Source organism: Orbicella franksi, chromosome 5 (assembly GCF_964199315.1).
Source record: "Orbicella franksi chromosome 5, jaOrbFran1.1, whole genome shotgun sequence".
Lineage (NCBI taxonomy): Eukaryota > Metazoa > Cnidaria > Anthozoa > Scleractinia > Merulinidae > Orbicella > Orbicella franksi.
The window spans coordinates 29554248-29574777 of NC_138149.1; the positions used below are offsets into that span (position 1 = coordinate 29554248).

General features: G+C 38.5%; 2 protein-coding genes and 1 pseudogene across 2 annotated transcripts; all 3 read right to left on the bottom strand.

The window, feature by feature from the left end:
- Nucleotides 1–1260: 1260 nt before the first annotated feature.
- On the bottom strand, nt 1261–5065 carry LOC145487929 (uncharacterized; annotated as a pseudogene).
- On the bottom strand, nt 4537–12979 carry LOC145488039 (trypsin-3-like). Its single transcript, XM_081466806.1, has 4 exons — nt 11621–12979; nt 10655–11069; nt 9637–9857; nt 4537–8968 (listed from the first exon to the last, which is right to left on the bottom strand). The coding sequence occupies exons 1-4, from the start codon at nt 11679–11681 to the stop codon at nt 8646–8648; spliced, it is 1020 nt and encodes a 339-aa protein (XP_081322932.1). The 5' UTR covers nt 11682–12979; the 3' UTR covers nt 4537–8645.
- Nucleotides 12980–14486: 1507 nt separating this feature from the next.
- LOC145488042 (trypsin-2-like) lies at nt 14487–17304 on the bottom strand. The gene is made up of 4 exons (XM_081466809.1): nt 17192–17304; nt 15961–16294; nt 15166–15386; nt 14487–14938 (listed from the first exon to the last, which is right to left on the bottom strand). Exons 1-4 carry the CDS (start codon nt 17250–17252, stop codon nt 14616–14618), a joined length of 939 nt encoding a protein of 312 aa, XP_081322935.1. The 5' UTR covers nt 17253–17304; the 3' UTR covers nt 14487–14615.
- Nucleotides 17305–20530: the final 3226 nt, after the last annotated feature.

Genomic DNA, 20530 nt, shown 5'->3' on the forward strand with positions numbered 1-20530 from the left:
AAGCATGTGTCTCCAGCTAACGTTGTCACTCGACACAATTCCTCTCTAACTATTAGCTGTTCACTTGAATGAACTGAAAACTTCGCTAATCCCCCCTCGTTCATTTGACGCATACTGAAAAATCTTTCGTGAGTAGGCTGTTATAGATACGATAAGCTAAAAAGTTAAAGCGCGAAAAAATGGGAATAGAAGCTTGCGCAAGTTAAAATCAGGACACATGCTGACATGACGGCTAACTGGCTTCCACAAACTCTGAAACTGGAGCAAGCTAGACAACCATCTGTTTATTCAACAAGCTAATGAAATCCCGGTCTTCAATCAAATTCAGGGCTTAAAAAAATTAAGGTTTTTGGAGAGCTGACAAATAATAGGTGTAAACAGGGTCAAACAAACGAAGCAGAGATGAATCCTGCATATATGGCTTTCTTTAACGTGGCGAGGAAGGAGAAGTGATAATACATAATAGGCACGCACTGCTGGCATTTAGAAAGAAGCAAAGCTGAAAACATAGGCTTTTCTTTATATTTCCGTTCTGATCTCACATTTGGTGACGAAACACTGCATATACTGTACAAGGACAAACACCTTTTCTTGTAGGTTTACGAGCGTTTCTGAACCGATCAAGGGATTGTTGTTGGCGTAGGAATCTTTTTACGGTCAAAACCGAATAATTTGATCGTTTTAGATGCTCTGACCACAAAAATAACTTCTCCAATAATCTGATAAGTAGGCTAATGCCGAGCTCAATCACCTCAATTGCCTTTATCTTTCATTAGGTTCACGTGCATTCCTGATTACCTCTAATGCTCACCGAAACTTTTAGCAGCTTTTGGAATAATTAAGCCAAACGAAAATTTTAGAGAACAAAGAAAACCGTCCGAAAATTATGGGACATGATAAAAGTGAGCACATCAATTCCGAAAATTCTAGGGAAACTTTATGGTTTTTCGAAAAAATTTGAGAAGTCTAGAGCGTCGCTGGGAAAAAAATTTCGAAATTCTTAGGCAACCTTCCATCCGAAGAGATATTTTACCGAAATATTCCGTTGGGTGCCCTTGTTTTAAGAATTTTAAGAATAAATTTCTTTGCTAAACACAGATTTGAAACAGACTCTTCAAGGAAGACTTGAGCTTATCACTTACACAGTTTCTAATGAAATAGGTAATTTTGAAGTAGACAAAACAGTATACTGAAGTTTAATTCTCTGGATTTTTTTCTCCATTAAATTTACTACAACTCTTTATCGTTGTTGCCATCAGATACTTAAAATAGCCATAAACTTTGCACCTTAAGTTTCCTTTGCATCAATCAAGGCTCAAAACATGAACAAAACAAATAAATTATAGTAGTAAATAATTTAAAGGGATTTTGTCTTTTGTAAACTTTAATATGTACATGTTAAGGAAGTTTTTCAAATTAAACACAATAATTTATACTAGATGTAGAGTAATCTTCCACAATTTGAGCAGTGCTGAAGCAGATTTAAGTTGTTTTGTCTTTGATGCATCTTGAGGGTTTCCCTTTGAGTCATTGTACAATTGCTTGTACTTCTTCAGTGTCAGCATTTGAATCTTAGTCAAGTGTGTTTCATACCGCTCCACATGGTATCTAGATTTTGGATTTTTAGTAACACTCTGCTTCAGTTTGTCATATTTAATAACTTCTTCACAGGTTCCAAGGACTTGTTCAATGGCTTTTGCTGTCTTTGATAGAAGCTGTACTGTGGCCTCTGAATCAGTTGATGGAGTCTTTTTTCTTTTAGCTGGTGGCTCTTGAGATGATGACTCTTCTTCAGTACTGGCAATTGCTTGCTTTTTTCCATTTGGCTGTGGCAAAATTCCAGCCTCGGTTGATTGCAAGTTTTCAATTCCTGTTTCTACTCTGTGTTCATTAATTGGATCCACCTCCATGCTCATGGTTTCACAGTCAGTTTCTGCTTGAAGTGGCCATGTCCCAGCATCTGCATCCTCTCTGTGACCTTCATAATCTGATTCCTCAGCCAACCCTTGCTCTTGATTAAAGTTTGCAGCAGAGTCACTTACTAGATCCGCACTGCTGTTGTCTTCCATGACTGATTGAAAGGAGCAGCATGTTGGTGGTCTTTGCCATTTTCCATTGTCATCTCTCAATTTCGTGGCTGGTAATTTGACTTCCTCCACCAGGCATTTATTCCAGCAGGCATCTAGTAGCTCTTGCTCATTGGGGATGGATGTTGAACGAAAGTGGTGGAGCTTTGGTCCTTCATCTCTGAAACTGGGCTCATCTGGTCCATCAAAAAATTTAATGGAGTCATCCACCTCCTTCCACCAGACACCTTCTCCTGGCTTTAAGAAATCTGAAATGAGTTGCAAGTGAGTAACCCATTCACCAGCATATTTTTCAAAGTCACTCTTCAACAATATAGTGTTATCCAGCTTGGGAAGGGACTTTGCCATCTTACTAATTTCTCGCTCCTCTTTAAGAATGCAATGGTTGACAGGGTTTGATTTTTCAGCTTGCAAGTGCAGGATTGCATTTGTTGAGAGATCTTCGATTCTTTTGCTCCAGCTTTTTGTTGTAATGTCTGAGAGTTTCTCAAACAGTCTTTCAAACATTTCAGCATTTGTAGATCTGTGAGAAGCAAGTCTGAGTAGTTGAGCAGAGTGAGTTACGCAGCTGTGGAAGTAAAGACCAAATAGCTTTCTGTATGTCAATTTCTTAGGTGGGGTCAGGACTCTGCGACATTGAATTGCATGCCTCCAACAGAGATTATGTAGGCGAAGAATCATCTTTGGTGATCGTTTCTCCTCTTGGGCATAGTAGATTTCAATCATTTCACAAAGAGTCACCAAGAGCAATTTAACCTCATGGTTTGCAAATTGGCACAGAGCAATGGTGATGTAAATAAGTGTCTTTCGGTAGTCCACCCCCCCGCAGTTTGTCTCTGCTTATTTGCACAGCAAGAATCTCTTTGAGTTTTATTAGAGTGTCAATGTCTGTGATATGATGGGGTAGTTCCTGTAGGAGATTCTTGATGTGATTCATTGAACAGTGCAAAGCTTCAAAAAACAAAACTTCATATGAACCAATGTTCAGTTCTTTGACTGAGACATCAAAGTTTTCATTGCTGTGTAGAAGTGCAGGAAGTCTTGTTGTTCCTCCCAGCAACTCTGATAATCTCTTTTGCAGATCTTCTTTGTTCCTTTCATCAGACTTTCCCCTTGCAGTCAGCTCTGCTCTCAGCTCTTCAGCTTTCATGTCTTTAAATGGATGGAAACCTTTTTTTCCAGCAGGCCCAGAGAGAATAAGTTTTTTTTTTGGTGCTCAAGGTTTTGTACCTTCTTTGAAGGGAGTACTCCAAGTCATGGCTTGAATTGATGTTTCCATCACAACCTGGACATCCATAGTTTCCTCCATGTTGGGTGCCATTCTCCATCTCAGCTGCTGGATTGTCTCCATTCATGAACCTCATGATGTCACAAACTTCGATCCCACAATCTGTCAGTACAGTGTTCTTTAGATCCCTGAGGTCTTCTTGCCTTGTTGGAACAAACTTCATCTGGTCTTCTACCATTGATCTGCTCTGTCCCAGAACGTAAAGCTGTGGTTCCTCAATAGTGGCTTGTATGTCAATATCTTTGCCTGTTTTGTCTATCATTTCATGTCGTGTGAAGTGTATAGCAGGGTCATAAAGTTCTCGAACACAAAAGAGCATGTGACCATAATTGGCAAGTGTGGAGTGGTCATGCCAGAGAAGCCAGTGTCTTTGGCACTGATATTTTTTTAAAGAGGATCTCATTTCATCAACATCATCACTCACTTCTTCATGAATTTTCTGCAATTCTGATATTATTTCCTCCCTATTCAACTGGGTGTAATAGTTGTCATCTTTGATTTTTAAAAAGGACTTGTTCCTTGTTAGGGCTTCCTTCCTGATATCTTTGAAGGGGATTTTTCTGGCATTGACATCAATTTTCTTTTGTATAACTTCACCTTCATTGCTGATAGCTAACTTGGAAATCTCACTTGCCACCAATGCACTGCTTAATGTCAGCTCTTATCTGCTCATTTGTACGTGGAACTGGAACTGAAATATCACCTCCTCTCTGTTTTTTAAGGGCTTGTCTGACTCGGAACTCTGCAAAGGAACAAATTAAAATTTGCTCAAACCAGTTACTACATGTATGTGAAAATTTAATCATTTAAAATCTGTTTTAACCATTTACTATGTTAAAATCTGTTTATTAATTTCAAGTGTTTGAAATTATTATCTCAATTTAGAATAATTTGTAAAACAAAATTAAATTTTGTCCTTTAGAGTCTTTTGTAGAGACTTAATTGTACATGTAGTTCTGAAAAATATGAATTATTTAATCCATTTGTATTAAACTATGTTTAAACAGTACATATACAGACACTTTTTAGTTTTAAAACTTTAATAAGTTCACTACCTTTGGAGTGGTCTTTAGGGTCAATCTGGTTTTTTGAAGACTCATAGCATGATATTGTGTAGAAATGACTTGATCATTTGGCCTCCATTGGGGGGTGTTGCATCCTGACCAACCATCCGTATTTTGTATTTCTCAGACCACTTTGTGGTACCTTTAGGCCATGATTTTATGTCACTCAGGAGCTGATCCAGGTCTCCAATGATGTTCTCTGTTGCTGGGGTGTGAGATTTTGCTTTCCTTTTAGGAGGTGTTATTCTTGCTCTTTCTGTAGCCTCCTCTCTACTTTCAAAGGCCTGAGCCAGTCTGTGGTTTTGTCTACCCCTGTATGATTGCCTTGAACTTAGATGTAGATCAGTGTCATTTTCATTCATTGCTTTTTCAACATCATTTTTCATTTGCCTTTGTTGATCTCTTTTTAACTTTCTTTTTTCCACAGGAGAAAGTTTCTTTTCAAGTCCAGCTTCAGGGACAAGGAGCAGAATGTCAGTAAGTGACTTTCCAAAGTTCTCTTTACATTTCTCGTCATATGTGGAATAAATTACCTGTCCCAAGACCTTAAGTTGTTTGTTTGTAATTTTTGAGCCTTTCTGAACTGTGTTGTGCAGTATGCTTGTTAGCATCCCGCTGAATTTCATTAAGGGGACCTTTTTTCACCGTCATGCACTTCTTGCTGAGTGGGAAAGTAGCTTGCAAGTTTGAGTTGACTAGTGTGCAAGCCTTGTAGTTCGTTAATGAATATGCTGTCTTCATTTCTTTGGTTATGGTCTTTCCCTCATCCCAGTTAGCCATTGAAAATGTTGACAAATAGACCGCCTTGTCTTCTTTGTTTCTCCAGGAAGAAATCTTTTCGTCGATTACCTTGCTCACACGGTTGAAATCGTACTGGTTAAGAGTAAACTGTGGATACTCTTTAAAATGTGCCTTTCATACATTGTCACCTTTATTCTCTCAATCGTTTCGCTTCAAATACACCTTGAACTAATGATTCTCGTCCGCCATCTTGAAAATTGTGACAATTTGGCCTAAGGGGAGACAACTGCAGGCTACAAAACAGCGTTTTCCTATAGCAGTAGAGTAGAGTAGGGTGAATTCTTGCCAAGTAGTACCAGTCCACACGCTGCCAAACAGGCAAAATGGCGCCGATTCGCGAGTACTACTCGAGGAAACCTATTTTGTCAAACGGGGGGATGTTAAACTTTATTAGATGTCGGAAAATATACGGATTTTGAAAATTGAGGTATTTTCCTTTACCGAAACGCCTTTTAACATGGGACAACAAACGAACAACATATAAAATTAAGTCACAACAAGGACAAATTGAACGCTGAATTCAAAGTCTTCAGTCGCGTGTCATAATTAACCAGTTCTAAGCATGTGCAGTTGCCCTTAAAAGGCGGAACTCTACACATTAGTTATGTATCTTTGAATCAAATACACATTCGAGTTTCGCTAAGGCGTTTTAGTGTTCCCCATTTTCAGAAGTAAATAACAGACATTGAATGAGGGTATTATGTTTCATAGATAAGGAATGATTGTCACGATGACAACAATGCTCAACCAGGTGCTTTCTATTATTGCCCTTTACAATCTAGGAAAGTTTCATTCGGTTACGTAAAATGTACATCCAGAAAATGGCGATAACCTGTTATAGCCTCGTTTCCGTGCTTCAGTCAGGCCTTAATACACTTGAGTGCATGCAATTGTCACGTCTATTTGTTTCACGCTGTGATCTCGTTAGTCTTATTATGATTGTTCTATCCTGTTAGATTTGTATTTTATGCCTTATCTAAGTAGGACGTATTCTTAACTGTCGCTTTTCAGTTCGAACCTACTACTACTACATCTATTTGGACGACTACTACTAGTACTCCTATTCGTATCTGCTACCACTACTAGCGATTTACTGGTTTTCGCTACTTCTTCAGTCGCTACCTGTTGTGAACTAGATCTATGGACTTGATCTGTCATTAAATAGTTTGAATGTACCAAGTGGAGTTCGAATATCTCGCACCGCGCTACCCCTGTAGTTGTTTAAGATTTGAGTAAGCAGCAACCTCTAGAATCTTTACAATTACAACATAAAAGTGTGACTTAAATTTGAATAAATTAAATAATAATGCCTTAACCCCTAGAAAAGGAATTTTACTGATCGCCAAAAATTGTTCAAATTGTCAGCTGAGAAAATAATTGCTGGGAATTATTCGGATAACAAACTAATAGGTTAACTGTTTAATAGATGATAAATCGTCGAAAATTTGTAAAAACTATTTAACATTTTTTTTTTCTTTTTGACACGGACAACACACAAGCTCTTTTTCATGCAAAGCAGAACCTTTGCATATGAATAGATTCCGGGAAGAAAATCAAATGGAACGGACATTCCTAGCAGTAAATTTTCGAAATGTTACCTTCGAGGTTGTCCACTATTCCTAAAATTCCAGAAAATGCTGTTCCACTCCCCACTGCAAAAAAATGTCCTGAAATACAAACCGGAATTGTCCATTTTTGTTTCCACAGTTTTTTTTTCTTTTTTTTTCAAGGTTTTGGTCATTAAGGTCGAGAGAAAATTAAGTCAGAAATATCTATGGCAAATAATATGTACTTATTGACTGAGTGGTAGGGCCGGACAGGACAATATTTTGATCGAGGTACGTCAGGATGTACGGACCGAGTGCAGAAAAACCCAGTGAAACACTGGAGCGAAGCCTGTTTTCACCAGAGCTGGATTAATTACATCAAAATCTAAAGTTTGATTCAATGCGAAACGTTAGTGAAAGATTTAATCTAATCAACAAATCTCGAATTTGCAAGAAAATGCCCGCAAAAGACCTTAAGACAGTCCTAAGTGTCCCAGATGCCTCGACCACCTCGCTAGCAAGAAGACTGGTCCGTCAATCCACTTGACATGCGCCTCTCAAGCATTGTTCAACAGCTGAGCAAAGTCCCCGCGACACAGTCAAAATCGTGACAACCTCCTTTCTTTCTTGCCTTTGACAGCAAGCCGCCTACGAACGCACGATTTCACTATTTAAATTAAAACACGCCAATCTGGTCACGTGCATATGGTTTGAAACCCCGGAGAAACATTGAACCAAGGCCTTTGTACCTGAGTAGATAACATGTCAAACTCTAGAGTCTGATTTCATGTCAAACCTTAGTAAAGGATTTATCCTACTTTAAATCTGAGCGATTTCGCAAAAACATCCCCGCTAGGTTTTCGCCTGGATTTGGGCGCAACCTTGTTTGAGGCTTCTGTGTTGACATGGCACCCTGCTGGAGTGGTCCATGCCACGTGCATGCGTGACGGGGCCATTCTCCTAGCCACTGGGGTGGTCAGAGGACTTCTGGCCGGTAGGACTGTCTTTGAGTCAATGCGGGCATGTTTTTGCAAATTTGGTCAGAAATTGCATAATTATCATCACCAAAAGGCAATAACGTAATGTCCAAAACAACCTGAGTAAATTAAATATAAATCAATGTAAAAGGTTCTGGAAGGTTTACGTTCAAGAGGGCTTGACGATCTCTTGAACACATTTCTTTAGCCAGTAATTTACAATCAAAACACTCATCTCTATCAAAGCTTATCCAACGGCTGAACTACGGCTACAAAAACCTAGCGTAGAATAAGGTAACGACCTTGATACATCCGGAGTTCCACAGTTCTGAAATAAGTAAAGACTTGATGTAAGAGAAATACGATGACAACCAAATATGAAAAATTTCATGGTGTATAAAGCTTTTCACCCATCTGCCAGTTTTGAGACAAAGGCCACAGTTGTACAAGGTAGGAGAAAAATGCGTTTTTTTATTTAACGGCTAAAAATCTGTTCGTAGCATTAATTGGTTGATATGGAACAGGACCGACAAATTGGTGAGCCATTCCACAGGCATATCAAGTGTAACACACAATTATTTAAGAATGCTGTACTCCTGTCGTAGCGAGGAGCAGAGCTAACAAGGGGAAACTTGAGAAAGACAAACTGAGCAGACAAACAGTGCATGTAGTTGATGTACAAGAACACGGATGAACAACAAAATAATGACACGACATAACAAAATAGTCGATGTAATTTGAAATTTCTCCTCATATGTAATCGCTTTATAGTATATTTGTGGGTTGGGAGCTGTCTATCAAAGTTATGACCGAAAGTCCTAGGACTTAAATAATAATAAACGCAAACAGTGGTTATTATTTTTAGTGCCTTTAATAATTTGTTAATATTTGCTCATTGTAGTATCAATCCATTGCCTCAAGTAACGGACCCTGGCGTAGACGCCATATTTTCCTGGTGAAGCACATCCACTTCCCCACGATACAACACCCTCGAGAAAGAACTTTCCGTTGAATTCACAGACCATGGGTCCACCTGAATCTCCCTGGCACGAATCCCTGCCCCCTTCATCGAGTCCAGCACAGACCATGGAGGCGTGGATTGACGACCCGTAAGCCCTTTTGCATTTACTTTTAGAAACAATGGGAACAGAGACCTGCATGAGGACGCTGGGTGAAGAACCTCCAGAAGACAGTCTTCCAAATCCTGAAAGGAAAAACACCACAATGGCAATCTTATATTTATGAAAGAGGAAGTGTTGACTTTGAAAAGAATATATAAATCGAACTTGCATGTCTATGCAGACAAGACGATTTATTCGAAATGTTGTGAAGCCTGCCCCAGTACTACGGCTCTAATCCGCGTTGGTGCATTACTCCGAAGTTCCGTGGCTGGAAGCAACTGAAGGTATAAATACCTCGGATACCCTATAACCCCTCTTCCCCACTCCACTACTGCCTTTTAGCCAAATAAATAAATAAATAAATAAATAAATAAATAAAGGGGACTAAAGAGGACCAAACTGCGACAAGGAGTGATTCCAACACCCTCCTATTTTCTCTCCAATTTGTTACTGTTAGACTCTCGCTGCAAGAAACGTCTACAGAGTGTAAACAAAGTAGAACGTCATTTTACTACCTACTCTTTACGTTTCGGCCAGTAACTTACTAATTAAAACTCAGATATATTTATTGTTATTTTTTTTAATTATAAGCAAACTCTTGCTCATAGGTCGAGAGCTATGATCGATGAGAGTGTAAATGTATACCATGGGTAAGTTTAGTCGATTGGTTTAATTTAAGAAACACTCAAATACAGCCACTCCAGTAACACGAGTAGACATTTTCAGCAGGTTAACGTTTGATTGATTATACCTGTAACCCAACATCTTTTGCCATCCGGGACTCTTCCGCTTGATCCAGGCAAGCAAGCCATTCCGACAGCTCTGTTAATTTGTGCGGGCCTGCGCAGTTTCAACATGGCGATGTCGTGAGCCATGCCGTAGGGTTGTTTGTAGCTGTGATGGGGGATGATCCTTTCAACTTCAAAATCTTGTTCAGTTCCTACGTTGTCCATACGTTTATGAGCTCCAAGCCTGCAAAATCGGAACCAAAATTATGATAAAGCCCTTCCTTCCCTTCAATTCAGTCAAAATGTCTCCGTTTTAAATTCATAGAGCGGGATAATCTGCTTCATGTAAGTAATTATGGATTTCTAATTATTATAAGCCTTATAATAGGTGAAACAGAATTGTAAAATATGAATGAATCAGGGAAAGAAGGAATTGTATAGAATTGTAGAATTGTCAGAATTGTAGACTTGTTATATTACTACTGTATATATTTCTGTTCTTCTTAAACTTTTAGCTCGATAAACGACTCCACAAGCAAACCTATTGCTTTAAATCAAATCGTGCTTAAATAGAAGATTGTTTCTTGTTGTTGTTGTTGTTTACAAAAATACACTAACAATATAATATACACTAACTGTATGAGTACCTAATACTATTAGTATTGTATCTGAGTGTTTCAAAAGGAAATGATAGGAAACTCTTGAAGTGTATGAGAATTATGAATCGGTCCACATTTTTCCTCGTTAAGCTTCAACTTTTTTCGTTCTCACTGTTAACCTTTTTGTATGTAATTATGATTTTTTCTTGAAAATTTATCTGGCTGGGATGAAAAGATTAAGCCATTTTTTTCAGGTTTGATCTACTCAAACGTCTCAGTTAATTTTGTCAGTGAAATATCATGTTAGGTTTCCGCTTCGGATAGCTTGCCCATTGGCATACGTTTTTCAAGGATACAATTTATCATAATTTAATGCTTAATTTTGTAAAGATTATTCTTGGTGTTGCTGTGTGATCATTGCTTTCGCTGACCACCCACTCACCTTACACGGATGCTTGAAGGCGAGTCTTCCGAGATGCAGTGGGCTGCAGTGACAACCCATCGTGGATGTACCAAAGTACCTCCACAGAAAGGGAAACCAGAAGGAGTTCTGATCATTGCTTGCCACGGCCAGGCACCTTGAGGGGCCTGAGTACCACCAACAATTCGCGTGCTGGGTTTGTATCCACATTCTCCGGATCCACCGTTTCCACCGTCGTCACCGCCACCACCGTTACCGCCACCACCGTTACCGCCGCCGCCGTCACCGCCACCACCGTTACCGCCACCACCGTTGCCGCCACCACCACTGCAGTACTTACAAGTTTTCTGACAGTTCTCCTTCATGTAGTCTACCCAATGTTGCACTTTGCAGTAATTTACATAATCTATGCAGTTTACCGTCTTGTCTTCACAACCTTGAAAAACGAAAAATGGAAGATGAAAGACGTATAATAGGTATGAGACAGAACCCATGATATAACTTATTAAGGCAACTGATGCCAAGTTCGGACAGAATTGAAACTCATTGTACAGAGCTATCGTAGCATGATTGATGCCCGCCGCGAGAAACCATGTATCTTGAAGTAGTGGACGGAAATACGGTCAATATGGCTCACATCACTTAACAATTCTTAATTCCATTTTTTAACGTGGAAGCGAGAATCGCTTAGCGATCAAATACTGCTCCTTACACTTTTTAGCTGCCGCGGGAAAATTACCAAACAACAAAAATCAACTACATCGTTAATAAAGTAGTGATCCACTAGTAGGTTAAAAAAAAAACAAAACAAAACAAAACAAAACAAAACAAAACAAAACAAAACAAAACAAAACAAACAAACAAACAAAAAAAAACAAAACAGTTTGCTACCACCGGTTTTAACAAAGTAAAAGTTTAGAGAATTATTTATCTCCATACTATAAATGATATGGATATTTTAGCCGTTATCTCGGATACGAAGATTACCATGTGAGAGGCTTGCCAAGAGAGCAAGGAGCAACACGCTCAGCATCACTGAGGACTTCATGGTGCGACAGTGAGAGTAACGCAGCTTTCTGTGTTATCTCCTTATATCGTGGATGTCATGATATAGGGACTCATCCTGAACAATCACAGAAGGAAGAATTAGTAAATAGAAACTAGTATTGTTAACGCAGTTCAATTCGCAGCGTGAGTACAGAAGGTAGAATTTTAGACCTGCATAAATATTGGAGTTAATATTTCAGACGCAATAAGACTCAATGTTTGTTTCTGTGTACATGGGTTATTGACGGAGTGTTCGGTCAAGACGGCTGGATATTGGTCTTGCTCTTTTTTTTGTTTCCCGTTTTTATGGACCGGGACGGAGTCGAGGTCCAAAAACTAGCAAAATAAGAACGAGGCCAATATCCAGCCGTCTTGACCGAACAAGCTTGGGTAATAAAGGATTTATTATCTGGCTTTCGGGGAAATTTTTCTTTTGGAAAACGGATGGTAGTCTCGAGCGGGCAAGAAAGCTTCATCTTGCCAGCTCGGGTAGCCAATTACAGCGAAGGATTTGATTCATCTTGCCCGCTCACGGAGCCAGCCATATAATAAAGTGATTTATTGCATATTGCAAATTTAGCACATCTGGATAACCTGGACAAATTTTGATATCTTTAGTGATATTACATGTTTGATATGTTATTAAAGAAAGGATCTTTTTTTTATTACAACTCACCCACGGTTCATCCAACAAACATTTCCAATTGGCAATTTTCGAGAATATCCTATATTGATCAATTGAAGGTAGCATGAAACCCAGACTTTGATAGCTACGTTTTAATCTAGATAGCAACCTTTTTATGTTTTATCCTTACGTCTGGGAGCAATATCTATACCTAATTATGGCTTTTTTGGTACGCTTCGGCGGCAAATCAGGCTAGTTTGGTCGAGCTATGGTTCGTATTTTGGCGCAACTAGACGAACGTGATATGTCGCCGAAGCGTATCAAAAAGGTACGATTAGGTACTTACCGCAGACAAATTCGGCTAAGAGACCATGATATCCTAGCCACATCAAGTTAGTGAAAAGCGACCCCTCGAAACGTCGAAACATTGTGGCCGTTAGAAAAGCCGTTAAGTATTAAACGACCCCCGCCCCGTAAGTAGCGACCTCCGAAAGTAGCGATCCTCCCTTAAATATTAGCCCGTTCTAATCCCCAACACCGAAAATAGCGAGAACAAGGTTCAAAAGTACCAGTTTTCTGATCAATAGTCAACTGAAAGTTACGTACAGTACTTTATTTGAAAATTAAAATTATGGCATTCTAAAACAAGGGAATTGAGGTATCGCTAGTGCCAAGAAGCGTTGTGAGAGGTTGCTTTGTGCTTCATTCATTCATGTTTCGCCATTTTAAAACAAAAACCGTAAAACATCAAGCAGGATCGTACTAACAGGAGCTTTTCATCAAAGTAAAATTGAAAGCTCTGTGTCATTTTCAACAGGAGCGTATTTAAGGAAGAACTTTTCTTTAAATTAAAATTGAAAACTCGACCAGCGCACTGAGATATTGTTCAAGCAGACTAACATAGCAGTGCACCTTGAAGAAGAACCTTTACTAGCTTTCCTGTCGAATGTTCTAAACATGAAGAGCCACATAAAATTAAACAGGAACAAAGAATTTAATCTCATGTTTTACTAGCCTTCGAATGTAGACGTATTTCTGGCTGTCGCTTGAGGTAGGGGACAAATTTACGAATTTCCATCTTTTATTTCGTAAAAAGCGCTCAGCGGCATCAACTTTATATAACGTTTTCTGTCCCCCGAGAGTAACGCTTCCCCGAAATAGTGACACCCCCATCCCCCCTCCCGAAAGCAACGCAACACCTGAACTAGGAGATAAAAGTTTTGCAATCTAGGTAAATACCAACTTGCTTTCAAAGGTTGATGTCTTCCACAATTAGACTAATTTAAGTTTCAGAAAAGAAGAATAAAAATAAGGTAAGAAATGGTTTGAATGGAAAGACTCCGGCCGCCTAAATGAAGATATTGGTAAAATCGACATTGCCATGACAACGATATTCTGAAAACCTCAAAATGAGTCTAACGTCTAGAAAAGCCAATACGTACACGATTGTGGTCGATTGTGCATGGCAAATAAAAGGCAAAAACGACAAATCCTGATTATTAATAATAATAATAATAATAATAATTGTAATAATATTCATATAAAAAATGCTATTATCCTAAAAAAAATGTATACTTCAAAGCGGAATATTCACAGAACGAAACAATGTGCTACAAAATACTTAAACTCCTGAGAGCTTAGAGTCGCTCTGCCAAAATTCTACTGTTCGTCCGGTAAAATAATTAAAAATGATAATACAACAATTGAAGAAAAGGAATTCGATACACTCTGTCCATTAACAATTCCACAAGTTTACGCTGCGGAAATTAATTTTTGAGTAAATACCATATAAAAGCTAAAAAAGAAATATTACATGCTCCAATTAAACTCACTTCCATCAATGTTAAAGAAAACGAAAGCTAAAATCTAAAATAGATAAATAGATAAATAAATAAATAAATAAATAACATTGATTATATTTATAATAATAATAATAACAACAAGAAGATGGTGATGATGAAGAAGAAGAAGAAGAAGAAGAAGAAGAAGAAGAAGAAATGGAGTTAAACGCCACTTTCAAATTATTGTGATCGATGATCAAACCTTTAATTTTCAAACGACAGTTTGAAATAATGTTCTGTTAGAAAGAAAATTTGTACCCAGCCGGTGTGATTTGGCAGGATAGAAATCTCCTAGAATATTTTCGGAATATTACACAGGGTAAATTAATATGGCCACCACGTTTCTTGTGTCACTCACTACAAGAAATTCCCAGCAAGGCGTACGCAAACTTCCGCAATAAAGACAAACAGTGGATTCGTTGTCCAACACCTTTTATTGACCGTTTTACAGGCATGTACATGTATGTATTTAATATCGGCTCATTGTACTGCCAATCCATTGCCTCAAGTAACGGACCCGTGCGTAGACGCCATATTTTCCTGGTGAAGCACATCCGCTTCCCCACGATACAACACCCTCGAGGAAGAACTTTCCGTTGGATTCACAAACCAACGGCCCCCCTGAATCCCCTTGGCACGAGTCCTTGCCTCCCTCTCTGAGACCAGCGCATACCATGGAGTCGTGGATCGACGAGCCGTAAGCCCTTTTGCAACTACTTTGAGAGACGATTGGTACTTCAACCTGCATGAGTTTGGTTGCTAGAGAGCCACCTGAAGACAGCGTTCCAAATCCTGAAAAAGTTTGTGTGAAAAGAACTTTGGGTGATGTTATTTCAACGAAATAAGGGGTGGATGAGCTATAGTGAGATCACACATTTATGAATTAGCTGGTTGAACATTAATCACATTTGTTGAACTCGCCAGCTTGCGAGTTATGGATTTCGGTTGAAGGAAGGTGGAATTTACAAAGAAGTAAAGTGGACCAAGTTAATTAAAGCATTGCTGAAAAAAGTCGTTACCTGTAACCCAACACATCTTGCCATCTGAAACTTCTCCACTTGATCCAGGCAAGCAGGCCAGGTTGACAGCTCGGTTTATTTGTGCGCGACTGCGCAGTTTCAGCAAGGAGATGTCGTGAGCCATGCCGTATGGTCGTTTGTAGCTGTGGTGATCGATGATTCTTTCGACCTCCATATTCTGTTCTGTTCCAACATTGCTGTTTCGATAATGAGCTCCAAGCCTGCAAAATTTAGAAACATACACCAGTGAAAGCCATCACTCATCCTCCTATTCACTGACTTTCCTTTCCTATTCTTCTTTCTCTCCTGTCTATAGTAGCAATTTCATGTATCTATTCAGAAGAACAACCAAACGAACAAAATAATGTTTATATATGAAAGAGCATATTTTCACAGACATAATTATTGAATGAACGTATGCCACCGAACAGAGTAATAGTCATTCAAAAGGATCGCGACAATTCTGGAGACGAGAACAAATGATACACAGTTCTCATATCCAGCACGAACAAAAACATAGTGTTAACTGGTTGTGTATATTGTGATCGTCCCTGTGATGGTAGTTCTGAAAAGAGCAATGGTTGGCGATTGAGTTTTCGACTAACCTGAGCGCACGTAATCTTGGGTCATGTGGTCTCACATGAATGGCTCGATACCCGGCTTCAAGGGAGCAACAGAACAAACAACAGAAACAATGCCACTAGCCCTAAAACAATAACAGCTGCTAAAATAATAAAACAAGAGCAGCTTACGAGAGCTGCTACACTTCAGGTTATCTTCCAATTAATATCTCACCTTACGCGAATGCTTGAGGCAGATTTACCAGCAGTACAGTGAGCCGCAGTGACAACCCACTGCTCATCAACTAAAGTTCCTCCACAAAATCCAAAACCCCGAGATGTTATCAATGCCTGCCAAGGCCAAGCTCCTTTGGGGGCCTCGGTACCACCCACAATTCTTGATCTGGGTTTATATCCGCATTTTCCTGATCCACCACCACCACCGCCTCCACCGCCACCGCATTTGTTGCAGCTCTTCTTACAGTTCTCTTCCATATACTTTTGGTATTTGCCTTTGCAGTACCCTTGACGTTGCCAGCGCGGGCAATTTCGGTTTTTATCCTCACATCCTAAAAATATTATATTTATGTAGGGCAGCCGTAATTGATCTCCAGTAAAAGGTCTTTATATCGCGGCTTAATTCTGCACCCCACAGTTACCAGGGGAATTGTCAAAGAACAAAAACGGGGAGTACCAAATGAAGTAGAGCGTTTACCCCGTGCCGGCCAATTCTTATTTGATATATTCAATCCTCAAATTGATTTCTGCAAACCTTGAACAAGGCCTTAAGATGATTATCTTAAGCTTAATAACCCCAAACTGGCTATTGTGACACTCCATTTAATTTACACCCTTCTCCGCCCAAAAACTCCAGGGAAAAAACTTGTGAAAAACCGATATGAACAGCAGTTTTCTTATTTTTTTTGTGGTAATTGCTGGAAAAAAGAGCCCGAATTCCCACTTGGCTACCACCCAGCAAAAAAGCGTGACGCACATTCACTACAATAAAAATTTAACACCTGAACCGCTTCCTTTGGTTAAAAGTCGAATTAGGAAACTGAAAGAAGGGATGGGCCTATCGCTGCCTCGATCTGCTCAGGTAATTCTTGGCCAGATAAGATCTTAGATCGTACACGTTGACAACCTTCGTACGTATAAACGGATTTAAGTTAGAATCTTTAAAGGAGCAGATAAAACAAACATTAGCGTTTTCCTTAATTTTGATATAGGTTTGCACTAGGTGGTCCATGACAAGAGTAGAATTAAAGTTAGCACTTACTGATCGAGCCTGACTCAAACCGTATTCAAATTATCCAAGCTAAAGTTTACTTACGAGCGTGGAGAAGATTTAGTTCGGTAGAAACGCTGTCTACATCACTTAATTAGGCGAAAACGAAGTCTTGAAAAAATCATGATTACATAATTAATATCGTTATTATCAGTTTTGTAATTAAATCTCTGGTTACCTTGTGCGAAAACGGCCAAGACTGCTACGCCCAAAACACAGAGTGCCACTGACGAATGCATTGTCTAATGCAAGCAGTATCAGTTTGAAAACTTCATACATGGTTAGTCTTCTTATATGCTGAGTACTAAGAATGCAAGACTCATCCTGAACAAGCACAGAAGGCACAATCGGTAAAAAGAAGCGTGAATAGTCATCAAAGTGGGTTTCCGAATATGATTCAAGAAGATTAAATTTTGGATCTTGAAATAATATTTACAACTTTTCAATTCATATGCGATCAAATATAAGTTTCTTTTGTTTTGCAGTCATTCGTAAAAAGACGTGATTAAAGAACATCTGTATGTCTAAGCAAATTATTTTTGCAGACAGTGATTAACGTTTTCTCCTGCCTTGAAAGTTTCACAAGGGTACCAAAAAAATTAAAATCGTTCAACTTTCCGGAGTATTCATGGTAAGAGCGTTAGGGTAACCGTCCATTCAGTATTTTCTTTAGTAAACAAGGCCTTTTAAATATTTTTAGAGGCAATCTAAATTAACTGATGTTGTTGCTTAAAAATTTAAAATCATCAGTCATGTCATTTTTTGAAACAAACTTTCTGTTTGCTTTCTCGCCAGCCAAAATTATCAGTTTGGAAACTGGATAAATAGTAATTGGACATTATTTGCAATTTTTTTGTGATATACTTTGATGGTTATTCAAAGTTTGACAATAATAGCTCTTTGTTTTGTTTCTATTGTGACCACAATATTACGGGCAGACCAGTATAGCCAGCCTATGAAATCTTTAAATCTTAAAGAGACAGCCTCGTGCACATTAGGGAGCATTTTTGGTCAAATTAAAGCAGCGCTAGATTATGACATCGAAATTTCGCTCGCACGCGAAATGTTGCCACTAGAACAACAAAATGAAGATATTAAGTCAATTGTCGAAGAAATATGAAACTGTAATTAGTTTTTAACGATTTTCCCAAGACACGACAACAAAATTTGAAAAAGATTGCCGGACCTTTCCTACTTGGCATTATACAATTGTACTTTGTTAGTCACTATATCCCAGCTTCAGCCGATTTGTAAGTGAAGTTTATAAACAAAACAAGACCATTATGTTAAGGTTTTCCTTAAACGAAAATATGACTTTTAGGTTAAGGTTTTATGAGGTGAATGTTTTTCCCGTGGCCACTTGAAATGAGTAAACAGAAAATTATTGCTGTACGTTCATTTTTCTTTACTTTATTGGAAAATGAACATTTGCTGTTTATTCTCTAGATTCAGAAACTGTTTTGCAATCATTTTATTCCACAATGTTCATAATAACTCATTAACAGAATTGTATAGATCCTCGTACGAACGTAATAATTAGAACTTCTCCGTGTTGAAGCACTTGATAATGGGTGATCGTACGAGAAATCTTGGAATTTCGATTACTTGAAAATAGTACTCAGGTTATCTGTCGTTTTCTTTTCAGGGTTAGAGAGGGCGGGCAATCGAGCCCGATTTTCGCGCGTACTTGTACGTGTTCGCACGTGCTCATTTATATGTAGAACATCCATGGCCAAGCGTTTCAGTTAATTAAATGACAAATGGCAGCCAGTCACGCTAATAATTTAAAAATAGGTCGCATCTTTTCATTTTTTACGATTTCAGTTGTCTGCAGTTATGAACTGCAAACTTTAACTGGCATAAAAGTGAAGTATCTCAACCTCGGCGATTTTGCAATATTCCGTTCAACAATTCTCCCCCATACTGTTGCATATAATCAACAGGAACAGAGCGGCTTCTTGGGCGAGATTTTAATGGGAAATATAATGCAATTTTTCTTTCGGTATAAATGAGAAACAGAGCCCAGTTTTTTAAAGGGGAGATAACACAATATACACATATCTTAGCTTTTGTAAGTGATTTATTCGTCAAATACTTTTTCAATGAACCTTTCCACGACTAAAATCGCCTAGATATCCGGAAATTCTCAAAAAAATATTCTAATTATGTCACAAACAGTGTTCTAAATATCTCAAAAACCCCTCTAAATATTTCTTATTTTTGTCGTAAAAATGCACCGATTTTGAATCACTTAGGCCAACTTTTTCAAAATTTTCTTTCAGCAGTAAGAGATGAGGAAGAAGATTCAGGCGCTTCGATGTCACCAGTATCTGCCATTTTGGAAAATTGCTGTTTTAACGCTTTTAATGATAAGGAATACATCAGGTGGAAATTAGCTGAGCTGGATTGTTTCTGGCATGGAACTCAAAGTTGTTTCAAGAAAATAACAAACAAAACACAGTAGTAGGCCAGAAAAAAGCTATGAATATCTTAATACGTTCTAAATATCTCGGCAACTTCTCAATATCTCAAAAATGTCCAGATATTTGTGGACAGGCCTATTTTTCGATAACTCGAGCAAATGATTTTTTCCTCATTTTTGTTCGTGGCATTCTTTATTTGAACAGGAATCTGCACCCTGAATACTATGAAAGCTGTTTAAATAACAGTGCCTGGCGAGTTTTTATTTGTCTTTTTTCAGGTGTTATGAATACAAAAGGGAACTGTTCCACTAAAGGAGAATTCTAACCTCTTAAGGATTCCTTTCAAACTTTTAGAAAAGGAGGTCCACGGTGTATAAGCTGAGAAAATATTTTTAGATAACAGACTGCCGATTGTGAATGTTGGCCGATCTTAGGGCACGGAAAAACATTACGTAATCAATCCTTCTTGCTATCTCAGTGAAACGTATGTACACAACAAATTATACTCAACAAGATACGATCTCTTGATCAGAGTGTTATCGAGGCTCTTGAAATGTGGAGGTAAAGTATTGTTGAATGATGCAACTTTATATATTTCAGAGAATACGAGAGGTAAAACGTCGGAGTCAAGGACAATCTCCGAACCGTATAGGTAGCCAGAAAAAAAAATTATAACAAAGGCAACGGGTATGGTTAAATTCTCGTCTTAGGTATTTAGGGTTTTCATGATGGCAAAAAAAGACTGAGGCGAGCCTGCTACTCGCTACGGCCCTTAACCTTGTGATATCATGGCGCACATATATCGTGGCTGTCAGAATTAGAAACGTTGCAACTTTTTTCTGACTGCACGCAAACGGTTGAAAAAAATACATTTTTTTTCCAATGTCCCCTCGTTGTGTGATATGTGACCAAAGAACACGAATAGGCGATGAACATGTAGAAATACATGTATCCACGTAAATAAAGATGACCCGTTTATTTATTTTTATTTTTGTTTTTTCATGAAAGTTTAAGAAGAGAATACTCGAGATTTTCGAAAGGTGTTTTGCAAAAAATATATATCGAGGTCGCCACTACAGACAAAACAAAAGCGA

Bases quoted from the DNA above. Each gene is read 5' to 3' on its own strand.
- LOC145488042 (XM_081466809.1), bottom strand. From the start codon at position 17,252: ATGCATTCGTCAGTGGCACTCTGTGTTTTGGGCGTAGCAGTCTTGGCC. The intron at 16,295-17,191 runs GTAACCAGAGAT...TAATATTTTTAG, and splicing joins CTTGGCCGTTTTCGCACAAG to GATGTGAGGATAAAAACCGA. The intron at 15,387-15,960 runs GTGAGATATTAA...TAAATTTTGCAG, and splicing joins GCCTCAAGCATTCGCGTAAG to GCTTGGAGCTCATTATCGAA.
- LOC145488039 (XM_081466806.1), bottom strand. From the start codon at position 11,681: ATGAAGTCCTCAGTGATGCTGAGCGTGTTGCTCCTTGCTCTCTTGGCA. The intron at 11,070-11,620 runs GTAATCTTCGTA...TCGTTTTTCAAG, and splicing joins CTTGGCAAGCCTCTCACATG to GTTGTGAAGACAAGACGGTA. The intron at 8,969-9,636 runs GTATAATCAATC...TTTTCCTTTCAG, and splicing joins CAAAAGATGTTGGGTTACAG to GATTTGGAAGACTGTCTTCT.